This window comes from Sapajus apella, unplaced genomic scaffold, assembly GCF_009761245.1.
Source record: "Sapajus apella isolate SASKATOON/1434 unplaced genomic scaffold, GSC_monkey_1.0 scaffold25, whole genome shotgun sequence".
NCBI lineage: Eukaryota > Metazoa > Chordata > Mammalia > Primates > Cebidae > Sapajus > Sapajus apella.
Window position 1 is genome coordinate 6,925,408 of NW_022436965.1, and position 14,077 is coordinate 6,939,484.

Here is a 14,077-nt window from a genome sequence, read left to right on the forward strand (position 1 = left end):
TGCTTGGCCACCCATGTGGAGAGAGGTATATTTCCTAGCCATGTATGTTATAATCATAAAAAAGGATTATTCAATTAGGGCATCAAGTTGTTCAATTAGGACATATTCTTGTAAGTTAAAAAAAAAAATTGTTAGCAACACACACAGAGCCCACAGATCTAGGAGGCCATCTTGGCCAGGCCCCTAAGTTTAGAGATGAAGACAGAACCAGGGATATGCCCAAATTTCCACGAATAACTGCTGAGAGTTGCAGGTATAGAACCCAGATTTTCTAGCTCACAGGCTAGCATTCACTCTGAGAGTCAGAGGAGAATGTTGGAACCAGGATGGGCTCTGCAGCCAGAGGTGGTGAGTTCCAACTGCAACTCTCCACTCACTTTCTGAATGATCCCGGACATGCTGCTTAACTTTGCTAAGCTTCAATTTTCTCGTCTCTACAAGGGAAATATGACAGCGCTTTTATGGGACTGCTAGGAAAGTGAGTGAAACCACAGACACAAAGCACCTGCTCTGCCCGCTCCCTTTCCAGGACACTACATACTCTGTCAGCCTCATGGTTTTCTCTACACACCCTCCAGGGTTAATGAGTGCATAATTCTGAAAACAAAGAATTAATAGGGGCAATATCACTATATATGCAACATTTTCATTATTATGAAAAAAACCATTATTAAGAGCCTGTTTGTTTTATAGTGAATGTAAGATTACTCTAAATAATAATGAAAACCATTAAGCTATTCATATTTTAGAGAAAATTATTTCAAAATTAGTTATATGTGGCCCTAAATGAAGAGAAATAAATAGATATTCTCTCTGTCTACTGAAAGCTATAAATGTAAAGGATTATAGAGAAAGTGATAACAAAATAGGATATCTTTTTCCTTTTCTTTTTTAAAATAACAGCTTTATTGCAATCTAAGCCACATATCATTGAAGTGTACAGTCCAGTGCTTTTTAGTATATTCAGAGTTGTGCAGTCATCACCATAATCAATTTTAGAAGATTTTATCACCCTAAAAGGAAGCCCTCTGCCCTTTAGCTATCACCCTGTGACCCTACCGTCCTCCCAGCCCCAGCTCTAGCAACTCCTGATCTACATTCTGTGTCTACAGATTTGCTGATTCTGGACACTTCATATATAAGTCCAAGTATATGATGTGCAGCTGTTGTGGCTGGCTTCTTTAATTTAGCATGTTTTCAAGGTTCCTTCACATTACACCATGTACCAGTACTGCACTCCTTTTATGCCTGAATAATATTCCATTGTATGGATGCACCATGTATAGATGCAATGGAGAACATGTAAAGCTGATATAGAAGTGTCTTCTCTAAGGAACTGTGACGCTTCTGTAGTGTCCTTGCTAAAACACATACAAACTAAGAAACAAACCGGAAACGTTATTCAGAATGCAGTTTAGAGGGTTTTTCATTTGTCTTTAGAAAATAGTTTTAAAAGCCAGCTAGAATAAACCTTCTCATATGGCAACCAAGGAGACTGAGATACAAGTCCATTACTTTTTCTGCTCGTGTTTTAGTCTCAAACTTGCTGTGGAAGAAATCTTAGGCTGGTTACATGACTTTCCTTAGTGTTCTTTTTATCAACCACCAAAGAACGGCAAGATTACCTTTCATGGCAATCAGACAAGGTTGCAATCAATCCAGTGAGGCTACATTTTAACACTTGACTGTCCCTTTGTTTTTGATACTACAGTTGGGTGGGGAGTGGTGATGAGGGACAGAAGACGGGAAGTGGAGGTGTGGAGGGTAGGGACACTGCATGCTTCTGACTTTCCCACAGTATTCACCAGGGCCTATCAAGTAATGACTTTATATGACCCCATCATTCTTAAAGAGAAATGTGTACAGGAAAATCAACCAACTAATCTCTCTTTAATACACACAATCACCTTGATTATTCAAAATAATAAAGAGAAGAAATAACCCAAGAAAAGAGTAGTAATCAAGAAAATTGCATTGGACTTTGAAAAGCCTGCCGGTTCTTCTACTGATAGATATTAGTGTCATAAACAAAGCACGAACTTTGGAGTACAAGTAGCCGTGGCTTCGTCAGCTCTGTAACATGAGGCATTACAAACACCCAGTTTAGTTTCTTCTTTTTACCCATCAAGAATCACCTAATAATTTGGCTTCCATCAAGTAGACTCTGCCCTGAGTAAGAATATGAGCTTATCAGCAAGCTTGAAGATTCTGGCCCTCGGTTTTCAGCATAAATTTGTGAAACTCTGGTTTACCAGCTTGGGGCTCTTGCCAATTAACAGTGTCAGATCCTTAGGGCTTGATCAACTCTGAGCAAACTTATGAAACTGAGGACGCAGACCTTCCATTCTGCCCCCACGAAGGCAGCCTGGCTGGGAAGGCAGCTGGCCTTCCTAACCTCCTAACTGAGAATGACTATACCATATGCAGTGTAGACCATACAGAATTTCTACATTCTTCCCTGATATATCCTAACTTCCTTACTAGTTCAAACCTGGGCAGACTTGTTGAATGTAGCTGGCTTAGTTGTACTCATGACACAATCCCCAGCCTCGAAATCTGTAGTGATAGGGAATCAGAATTACCCCCTCCCTCACCTTTCCTTCCTTTGTACAAAGTTCTTTGATCTACAGTAAAGGTGTAGAAATGGAAGAGATGGCAGTAATGCAACAATCAGGAAATAATGTTAATTGTTTCAAAGACTGCACCAAGAAATATGAAGGAAAACAGCATAGGATGTGGTCGGTTAATAATTTCAGGTCCTTAGGAAAGAACATTTAAAGGTTTTTAATGTCAATAAGATAGCTTTTAAAATGCTGAAACAAAAAGGACAACTAGTTTTCTACTGAATATCAAGAATTAATGTCCTATCTGCACACATTACCCCTTGAATCCTAAAATAGCTTAGGGCTCTGCAGTGAGGCTGAAAAATAACCAGAGGTAATGGCAAATTGCTGTAACTTCGTCATTCCACAGCCTTATCCCTCAAAATCCAGATAATAAGCACATCCTTCAAATCATCCTGAAAGCCAGTAATCTTGGCTTTGGTATACTTAGAATGAGCTTGATTGTTACAGCAGCCCTGCCTCAAAAGTCACTAATGATTATGTGTAAGATGCACTCTGCCTGAAACACACGGAGGATTTCAAAGATGTTTCTCTAGTTATATGATTCGAGCTTTGAAGGTGAGGACCCATCACAACAACTAATTATCCCGGCCAAAAGAAGAGTAGAGTAGACACTTGGGAACTTACCTTGGGACGGCAGCCCAAGTCTTTTTTAACCGATAGATGGAATTAGACTGCAGTGCCGAAACGATGGCCCTCAAGGAGGAAAAATTCTTCAGGAGTCTACATTCCTGTATGGGGAGTGATTAAAACATAAAAGGCATTTAACTATCAATATTACAGTGACTTGGTGGTTTCCTGTTTCAGAGGTATCACAGCTGCCATGAATTCTTACCACTAAACAGGCAGCTGTATAAATACTGAACATCAAAAAGTGGCTCCTTCCTCCCACCCCAGTCATCGAAACACATTATAGATTTTGGCACGGTATGCTTGTTTTTCTCCCGTCAATATATTTTTTTGTGTTGTTGTTACAGTTTTATAGTTTCCAGCTTTCCTAGTAAAAACACTAATGGATGTAAGTCTACAGAGCCTACAGAGGAAAGAGCAACTTTCCTCTGCTGAAAGCACACAGACGTCCTAAACATATGCATGAAAGATCACTTTAGATCTTCTTTAGATCCACAAAATGAGCTGGGCAGCAGCCGCTCTGAGGTCAGATGGTATTGAACAGCTCCTGACCAACCCTTGTCCACAGAGGTGTATATAACTTGGCAATAAAAATTCACCACAAGTTGAACTTTGGCATTTATGCTTTTAGCCAAGGGGGAATATTTTTATACACATTCATTTGGTTTCAAATTGGCTTGTCCTGCAACCATAAACATTCAAAAACACCTTGGTACTTCAATGCTTCCAAAATAACTCGGCCTTTTAAAATAAAATTCATTTTGGCAGTGTTTTAAAACAAAATAGAAAGAGAACAGGAAACATTCTGGATGCCATTTTCTGGGTAAGGAGAGAGGTTCGCTACTGAAACTTAAGCTACCATAAGAAGCCTGTAGCATCAGCAGTTAGTGACCTCAGAGTCAAAGTCCTGTGACTGAAGAGCAGGGACAGCAAAGCAGACAGGGAGAAAGTCCCATTCTTGGCTGGCAAAGGGAAGGTAGCAATGTGAGGGGAGTGGACCAGGCCTTATGTCAAAGGAGATGCTTCATATATAGGCATGTGACAGTGTAATAGATCCAGCGTTTACAAGTGAGTACGTCGTGCGAGCACGTGTTTGGCTTTGTGTAGAATATCTCGGGTAAGAGGTCTGGAGTGATTGGACATAAATGTAAATCACTTTGAGAATCATTTCACAAAGAAATGCTAATCCTGAATATGAAGGAAAAACAGCACACTCTAATTTAGCATGCCAAAATCTGGACACTGAAAACTATGCCAAACAAACCCTCGAATGTTTTCTTTAGAGTAAATGCCAAAGTACTTAATAAAAGTCACGTCTACCCTTTTTAGATGCCTCAATGTCCTCCCCTTATTTAGAAAGATATAAAGAGAAAAAGAGAGAGAAGGAGAGAGAATGAAAGAGAAAACAGACACAGAGAGAGAGAGAAACAAAGGAAGGCAGGAAGGAAGGAAGGAAAGGAGGGAAGGAAGAAAGGGGAGGGGAGGGGAGGAGAGGGGAGGAGAGGGGAAGGGAAGGGAGGCGAAGGGAGCGGAGGGGAGGGAAAAGAACAAGAGAAATGTTCTGAATTCCAATCTGGAAACTCAGCCTATGGGAGCATGTTTCAACAAAGGTTCATAAAAGCTATACTCTAAAAATCAGGAAACTTGCAATAAATAAAGGAACTCAGGCGCAGATATATCATACAAATTGAAATAAACACATGGAACACATTATTCAAAAAGAAGTTTAAACTAAGGGTTTAAAGGAGTACAAAAGGCATCTGGTCCCATTTCTAGAAAAAGAGGCATCTTCCAGGAGATGTGATACAAAAGTAAAAGCATACCATGAAGGGCAGTCCAAGAAAATATAGTCATATTAGGTCAGAAAAATTTACTTTTTCAAGCATCCTTTCAAAAGAAATTGACGATGATGAACGTAGGGAAAGTAAAATAAGTCTTGGTAGCAAATCACCTATAAGTCTCATTATTTTACTACATTTCCCTACACAATTTCAAAAGATACAAGGCAATGATATCACCAAAAAAAGTAAGAGGTCTTGGCCTTGTTAGCACATGATATGGGATTTGAAATATACTTCAAATGATTCAACCTGCATTTCTTATTACCACATAAATACACAATTTATATTCAATTTGGACCAAAAGTCATTGCTTGAGTCCCACTATGTCACATACACCGATGCTACGGTCTCGCTACAGCCTAAGTAGTTGAATGAATTAGGGGTAGACAGTCTGCTTTTGAGAGGTGCTGTGACATTTATGGCAAAAAAAAAAAAAAATCCTTATCATTCTGAGAAGACAGAGAAGTTCCATGCTGTATCTCACTCAGAACTTCTTTTGTATCTCTTACTTGCTGAGCGATAAGCTCGATTCAGAATAGGAGGCATATAATAAGTTGTTTATGCAACTTGTACTCGGTTTCTTGCCTACTTTTGTCATACTCTAAGAAGTCTGTAAGAACAGACCATCTGAAGACTCAAAACAAGGCAAATTCTCTGGCACAATTGTGTCTCTGCTCTTTAACCAAAGACAATAAAAGAGAATGTAACATTATGCCCTATAAATAGGGTCTTACGGAAAACTATATTTAAAGGGATATAAACCAAAATGTGTTTTGGTTGAGAGTTGACCCATATAGCCCAGAGCACAAATTAATATGATATTTACACAATGATTTTTCAGAATCATTGTTTTACTGATGTAATTTCTTCTGCCTAGGGGGAAAAAAAAAACACCTCTCTAATTTCAAATACCAAAAATCCTATCTATTATTCAAAGCTAATTTCAAATGTTAATTCATCTGTGAAACCTTCCTTGATCACCCCAATCAGAAATGATTTCTCTCTTCTCCACTTTTATGGTGTTTATCTCATATGGCCCTACTCCTCTACTGCCTCGGGCTGAGATAATTCCAGTATGTCTTAGCTTCCTTGTTTGAGTACAGGTTCCTGTAAACAAATAATTATGCTCTATCCCAGTATGTCCTCTAAGTACAGAATATTGTAGTTTACACACATTAGGAGTTCACAAAATATTTGGTGGCCAACTGACCGCACACCGTTGACATTTTCTCAGGCATGATATAAGGTGCTGAGAAGTGGAGATCCCATGGCATGTAAGCAGTTTATCCAAGAGACTAGACTCCAACACCCAAAGCAATGTAATTCAGGCCTAGGAACAGACTCCTCCTCCCCAACTTCAGATTTGAGGCTCAGAAAGACCTCAGATTAATTGTGATCTCTGTGTCTCAGTCCTTTAGAAAAGAGATTCAGGACTCTGAGCAAGTACCAGCTCTTCAAAATTGCAGATGATGTAATGCCTCCAGGTACTGGAAGGGTGCATAGGTATTCACTCTGGGTGGAAGAGCCGTCCGTTTGACAAGCAGCCCATCCATTTATATTTACTGAACATGGTGCTGAAACCAACACTCAGTCTGTGGTGAGAGCAAAGGGAAAAGCAGGCACAATGTCTTACTCTGGAGCGGTAGCAGTGTGAGGGCCCATATCTGGGAATAAGTGAGCAGGGGTCCAATTTTTAAAAAAACAGGTAAAGAAATAAACTGCCAAGTTTAGACAGGCAACTTTTTTCTTGCTCTGGAACAACAAAAATGCAGTGGACTCTCATATATGGTCTTTTGAATGCCTTTTCAACCAAACAGCTAAGCCATTTAAAAAAGTGATGGAGTAGTCTCTTGCATCTACCAAACACAAAGAATATTTTATACAAGACAATTACATGAGCTATGTTGATCCACTTCTCGATGATTTTGGCTCTCTGCTGAGTTTTGAGTTCTTTGCCCCCCAGGATGGTGCTGACAACACACTTGGTGAGGGTATTAAACTGAGAGATGGTGGCACGGATGGTCGGAGCCAAATGTTTGTTTTCCTTCTTATCTCTTCGAGACCAGATGCAGCCCAGGCAGTGGTGAGGCACTACTTTCTTGAAGAGTTGCTAGAACAAGAGAGGAACTGACTTTAAGGACAACACAGGTGCTACACATGGCAAAGCATGTCATCTGGGTCATCTGTAAATGGGCATTTTGTCAATGGCCGGATAACCCTTTTCTACTTGATTTACCTCATGGTGTCCATTTCAACAGACAAAAGTAAATAATTCATATACTTATGGATCATGTTCATTAGCAGAAAAATCTCCACCGCGTTTCATGCTGCCTTCTCAAAAGTGGTAAAGCAGACGAGCTGAAACCACCAGGATAACTCCTCACAGTCCTCTTTTCTTTCCTTGCATTTACCAGCTAACACCAGCCTATGAAATGTGACTGACACACTCAAATATGTCCAGCTCACAAAAACATTCAGACTTCAAAAGTACAGAATGCACACATGGAAATGAAGGGTCAGATACAGTCACATGTGGATTCTGTGAATTTATTTTATCCTAACTTATACTTTAACCCCTTTAAAATCTTCCAAATAAACAGTTCAGATCTTGAAATATTTATGAGTGTAAAGGGAGAAAAATACCCAAGGAACAGGGTAGATTTTGTTTCACTAGGATTCAAATTCTTATTTCCCTCTGTGCCTTGAGCTCCAAGTAAAAAGCACCTTCCCCTAGAATTGCAAGAAGAGCTCAGGCCTGAATTATTCAGGTGATTGATTCAAGTCGCATTTATCTCTGCATCTCCAAGCTCAGACTCTCTCAAGGATTCAAAAAGACTTAAATCACATTATTCCACTGCTCTCCCCAGGCTACCAGTGCCATCACTCCCCCATGTTTTAAGTGAAAATACATCTGATCACAAAGAGAAGACATACAGCATCCATGTAGGTCAGCTGCTCTGCCACGAGATCTTCTGCGAAGCACGTGAATTCTGCTGACCCTCCACCCTCCAGTTCCTCTTCCTCTTCCAGGCTGAAGGAGATGGTGTTGGTAAGCCCATCTGTTCACATATGGAAAAGATTAGTAATTTGGTGCCAGGCCAGTGTATATAATCTTGTTTATAGAGTCATCAGACTTCTTTTATTTAGGAAGAAGAGGGCCAGTCCTCCAGAATACTCACAGGGAGACAACCACAAGCACAGTACATCTGAGAGCAATGGAGATCTTCCCATCTCTGCTTGTTCTTAGATTCTCTATTAAGATCAGAGGCCTCTATGCTCTCACTCTGACAAACCACTGGCTCCTGGGCCAAGGGCAGAGCCAGGATAGGCAAAGTCTAGAGAGCCCTTCATCTTGGGCTCTTTCAAATTCTTTGATGAGATTAGCTCCAGGATTAATCCAACTAACTCCTAAACCCCAACCGTGCAATTCTTGGTTGCTGGGCAACTTATAACCAGAAGCCTGGAAGGACTCTTCATGAAGGTGGGCCAGATTTTAGGTGATAAAATGAACCATTTTGGTGTTAGAAATGCTGATAAAGCCCTCAAAATTCTCAAAATGTTCAGAGTCACTTTCAACTTCCACCCAAATCTAAGAATACATGAAGCAGAATAGTCTTCAACTAAATGCACCTGAACCTATCATAGACAAGGTCATCAATTAACAAATCACATAGGGCACAGCCTGAAGAGAACATCAGTACCCAGGACTCTGAATAACAAGCGGAAGGGCCCACACCTGGAGCAGGACCGCCAGTCTCCATCTGGAAAGACTGGCATTTGATGAAGTTTTTCTGACTTAAATCCCCAGCCTTCCTTTCCTGGAACCTCTCCCCAGTGCCGGGTTGTTTCCCAACCTCAGCCCCTTCACACTCCTCGCGCTCTTTCCTGTCAAACCTGTTCTCAAGGAAAGAAAAATCTAGTTACATTCAGTTATATCTTAGCAGAATGTAAATCAGCATGTTACTACTCCCCCAGAACGTTTATATTTTGAGCCTTTTCTTTCTTTGTAGAATAAAAGACTATTAGGCATCTTGGATAAAGTCACAGTGGCTTTTCTTCATTTTCTAGGGAAAAGGAGCTTCTGAGAGTGGACCCTACACCACTTCCCCTTTGGGCAGCATGTAGGTATCTGCCTTTGCTGGTGGCAGGTATGTGATTTAAGGATTGCTCCTTTACCCGGGGCTTGAAGGTCTAGATGCAAATGGGGTTGGGTTATGACTGGAAAACATAGGAGGGGATCACTGCCTATCCCCAGAGTGTGGGACACAGACAGGTACAAGCTAAAGGAAACTAAAATCCCATGGCATGGAGGGTGTTGAGCAATCTAATTTCATCATTCTTCCTTCATACAACTCTGGCACTGTTTCATTTAGTGGGGTAATTAGAAACTTGGGATCCGAAATAAAGGCTCAGAAAGGGCCTCTCCAGCCTCTTGTAACAAATACATAAATATATCCCAATTGCCCTGCAATGCAGAGCCTAACCCACTTCAACCGAGGAGAAGGGTATGTGTTAAGGCTTGATCTTCCCATTCATTCATTCATTCAGCAAACACAGCAGCCAACTGTGTGTCTATAATGTTGCTATGCATGAAGATTACATGATCCTCTCTCTTCTTCACTGCATTTTTGCTTTTGATTCTCCTCCAGATGTAAGTAAAAACGTGAAGCACAATTTTACTTTTTAAAAACATATAGGAGAGCTTGCTGCTTCTGCAGGAGTAAAACTGGGTAAAACAAGCACATGGGAACCGAGGCAATCTCCCTCTCCCCTGCCTCAGCCTGCCAAGTGAGCTCTGCTTTGCAGTCCCTGGGTTGGAAACAATGAATGACTGGTCCCACCGGTTCCCCAATTAGGCTTGGAGCCAGGGGCAGCCCCAGTGGGGATAGCTGGGCTCCAACATAGTGTTTTGCACTCCAGCACAAAGCCAGGCATGGAGGCCCTGAAGGGAGCTGAGGTCCGCAGCTGGAGGAGTGCCCCTGGTATTCAAACATTCCTGGCAGATGAAGTCATCTGAGATATAGAGTATTTGGCAGTCAGCGTCCAATGATGCAATTGCATTTCCCTCTCTCTGGTCCCCCAACCATAAAAAATTCAGCAGGTATTGTTTGGAATTTAGGTCTATTTTCTTTGGAGCTGATTCAGCTTTTCTTATTGGTGCTGAGGAACATTTCCTTTCCCTCACTGATGAAGTCAGGCATCCCTTCAGGGAAATGCCTGTCAGGAGCTCCAAGTGGGTCAGCTACCATGGCAACTGTCACCCAGCACCCCAGTAAGGGGATACAACGTCATCCTGGAAGGCTGTCCCAGCCTCTTTCTGACCTTCTCCACAGCCTGATAGCTCCAAGCACCTCATGACCTGCAGTGGTTGTCTCCTGTGTCCTTGAAAACAGGCAGTCAATTACTCAAATAGGAAAACACAGCCACAAAAACTTCCTTCGATGAGGCCCTCAGAGATGTCAAATGATGGTGGTCTGCACTGGCAGGGTACCCGTTACAGTTTTTCCATACTGAAGGACAGACACCTTTTCCAAGCTTTTGGGAGGGCAGGATCAGAACTGGACTTAATTCCTTGACCACTAGATGGGGGTGCTTGTGATGGAAGGATAGAAAGAGCCATTAAGCAGATAGTAAAATGCAAATTCAGGTTCGGCATGGTACATGTTGATAAGGGAAGATTAAAAATTCATCAAGGAGACTCTCTTCTTGGTAACAGAAGAAAGCCCAGGAAATTACTTACTCTCTCTGAGCTGGAGTTTCCAGAGTTTCCTCATTCATAAAGTGAGGGAGCAAGACTAGGCAGTCTTGAAAATTCCCTTCTCTGTCTAAAATTCTAGGCTCCACAATTAGCACTTCAGTAACCTTGAGAATTTTATACCCAAGCCAACCCTCCAGCATGTGCCGTTTTGAGGCTACCAAGGTTTCCTATTAGCCAGCACAGGGAGAACCTTTCTCCAGCATGGAGGCTGCAGAATCAGCATCCAGCCTTTTCCCTGTGAGCAAACAAGTACTCACTGTCAGTTTCCACTTCTTGCTTCTGAAACTGCTCAAGAAGATTTTGTGCTCTTCTTTCTGGGTCAGAGCCTGGCATCATCCGTGTGAGATAATCCAGCAGTTTCTGTAAGCAAGGGAAGTGAGGGGGCTCTCGGAAGTCTTCTGCACATTGGTCAAGCCAAGCCCTCAGTATTGAAGCGATTGCACTGGGAAAGAGAAATGGAGAGTCACTGCATCCAACTGGCTGTAGGGAGGCAGAACAAGCCCTGGACGCCAGGGCAGAACCCAGGGGCACCCTGGGAAACTGGGTAGGTGGTCAAGAGATCAATCATCCAAAAGTCCCTAGAAACATCAGTGAATTTAAAGCACTTGAAAATGAACTAGCTAAACTTCATTGTTTTAAGTGGAGTGCTGCAGTGAAGCTAAGGTAGATTTTTTGTTTTTTTAAGGAAGCTAAACTTTGGAAAAACCCATACAGGGCAGAAAAATGGACATATAGAAGATTTAGCAAATCCTGAAGAAACTTCAAAGCAATTTGTATATAATGGGATTATGCTCAAATTAAATACCACAAAATCTGCCACCTAATATGCTAGGCAATTACTGGCTGCCAGCAGGCCAGAAGTCCGTCTGAGGAAAGGAAGTGCCTGAGTTTGGAAAGATGAATGCATAAAGTCAGGTTGACAAGGATCACCACGGCTTCAGCATGAACACTGAAAATGTCCTCATAAAATTATCCTTTTGTTTCCCAAACCACAATGAGAAGAATATGTTTCAAGTGGGAGAAACAGTAGGTAGAGAAGTTATGTCTTTAAAAGATAAAGGAGAAAAACTTGATAAGCAAAAGTGATTTATTCTGATGGCTCTGTGGGTCACACAGAGTCCCCCTTGGGGAAGACAAGGTCCCAGGGCACAAAAAGAGACAGGGTCATTTGTGTGTGCACAGCTCCCTCTGGTATGTTAGTAATAACACAGCGTGTTGTCTTTAGGTTAGGGGCAACCACTCACTGAAGGCAAGAGACAAATGGCTGAAGGATAGAAAGGGTAAAAGTTTTGAGTCTATTATTCCATGCTTCATCTTCAAAGAAGACTTTACCAACGCTCCTGGCTCAAGCACATGCCACAGACAAGGAGAAGAACAGAATACTCTGCCTGCCTAGCAACCGGTCACCCCATACAGTCCAGGCATATTCACGGCTGACAGCTGAAGAAAATGACATGAACTATAAATTAATTCATGCATCTTCTGCCGACAGAGACACAACACCTCATCTTTAAAAACACTTTTCCAAAATTTTTCAGCCAAAAGGAGTTTTTTAAAGCACATTTTAAAATTCTCATTATCTAATTACATTTCAAACACTTTTTTTTAGTTAACAAACAATAACTGGACTATGTTATTACCCATGTATGTGAAACTGAGGGCTGGGCTTTCACAGGTGTGTCTAACTTTCTTCACATCTTGATTTCTTTCACACCAAGCAGCTGGACCATCATCAAAGCATAAGTATGACTAAAGCCAATTTAATGCTTCACTCTTGGAATTGAAGTACAAACAGAAGGAAAATAAATGCAGTGCTGTTTTCACTACGGTGTACATCACTGTTTCACTAATGTGGAACGTTAAAGCATTTTATTATTTATATTTATCATTTATATTATGTGGAACTATAATATTCAATTATCTGTGTCTCAAGTAGACACATAACACCATCAAATAAAAGTCATAGAAATAATTCAATAATCCAAATATTTAGCCCAGATTAAATGAAATTGTAAACCATAATTTCATTTCCTTCCAGAAAGCCAGAAGAAATTAATTGAAAACCTGATATTTTCATATTTCAGCTTGACTTTTACAGAAAAACAGTTCTGCACCTTTAAAAAGAGGGATGAATTAATCTAATACCACTGCTTGCTTAATACTTCTTATTTCAGTGAAAAGATACTCCTATGGTGATACTGATGGAAAAACAGATATGGAGAGATGGTAATTCACATCATCTGCTCAAGTCAAGAACGGCAGCAGCCTAACAACAAGACGAAGTATTTCACTCAAAAGAACACCCAGACAGAAACACAAAGTTACAGGTAAGAGTCAGTGATGGTAATACATCATTTACTTCTTAAATGCCTGTGATCCTTAATTATTATGATAAAATTCCTTCTTTATTGCAAAAAAGTAAATCTTACAAATGTATATAAACTAAAAAAGCAAAATACCTACTCTCTCCCCTCATCCTAATCCCATTCCCAGGACCTTTTGTTAACTGTTGGAATAGATCCTTCTAGGCTTTTCTGTGGCTACATATACATATTTAAATATACAAAATACGTGTGAGTGTGGTGGCTCACATCTGTAATCCCAGCACTTTGGGAGGCTGAGGCAGGAGGATTGCTTGAGCCCAGGTGTTTGAGACCAGCCTGGGCAACGTGGCGAAACCCCATCTCTACAAAAAATACAGAAAATTAGCCAGGTGTGGTGGTGCATGCCTGTAGTCCCAGCTACTCAGGAGGCTGAGGTGGGAGGACTGATTGTACCCAAGAGATAGAGGCTGCAGTGAACCATGATCACACCACTGCACTCCAGCCTGGGTGATAGAGTGAGACCCTGTTTCAAAACAAACAACAACAACAAAAAAATATATATATACTGTATAATCAACAGGGTTTTTTTACTAAGCAGTATGTTACAGATATGTCATCATTACCTCTAGATCTGTCTTATCGGTTCTCATGATATGGACACACCATAATTAAGTATACTTCTACTGGAAGACAGGTATTTATTTTCAGGTTCTCACAACTACAAAATATGTGCATCCTTGCTTCCACCTCTGTGTGCTCGTGTACTTCTGTAGAACACACAGTACTTACCTCCATGGAAAGCTGCAGCCTCAGAAGACCTTGGGGAGTTCTAAAGAGGAGTCTTAGTCCAGATTGGACTTGCCCTTAGGTGGACATTTTGCGTTCCTCAATCTGATGTTT

The 14,077-nt window shown here is 41.0% G+C and overlaps 1 protein-coding gene across 3 annotated transcripts in view; it reads right to left on the reverse strand.

Moving 5' to 3' along the window:
* Nucleotides 1-14,077, reverse strand: part of RGL1 (ral guanine nucleotide dissociation stimulator like 1) — a 281,803-nt gene that overhangs the window by 35,512 nt on the left and 232,214 nt on the right. For all 3 annotated transcript variants that reach the window (XM_032291631.1, XM_032291629.1, XM_032291630.1), the window contains 4 exons: nucleotides 11,111-11,295; nucleotides 8,030-8,154; nucleotides 6,990-7,205; nucleotides 3,252-3,355 (listed from right to left, as the gene is read on the reverse strand). In XM_032291631.1, coding sequence (XP_032147522.1) covers nucleotides 3,252-3,355; nucleotides 6,990-7,205; nucleotides 8,030-8,154; nucleotides 11,111-11,295 — 630 coding nt within the window. The remainder of the gene's footprint in view (nucleotides 1-3,251; nucleotides 3,356-6,989; nucleotides 7,206-8,029; nucleotides 8,155-11,110; nucleotides 11,296-14,077) is intronic.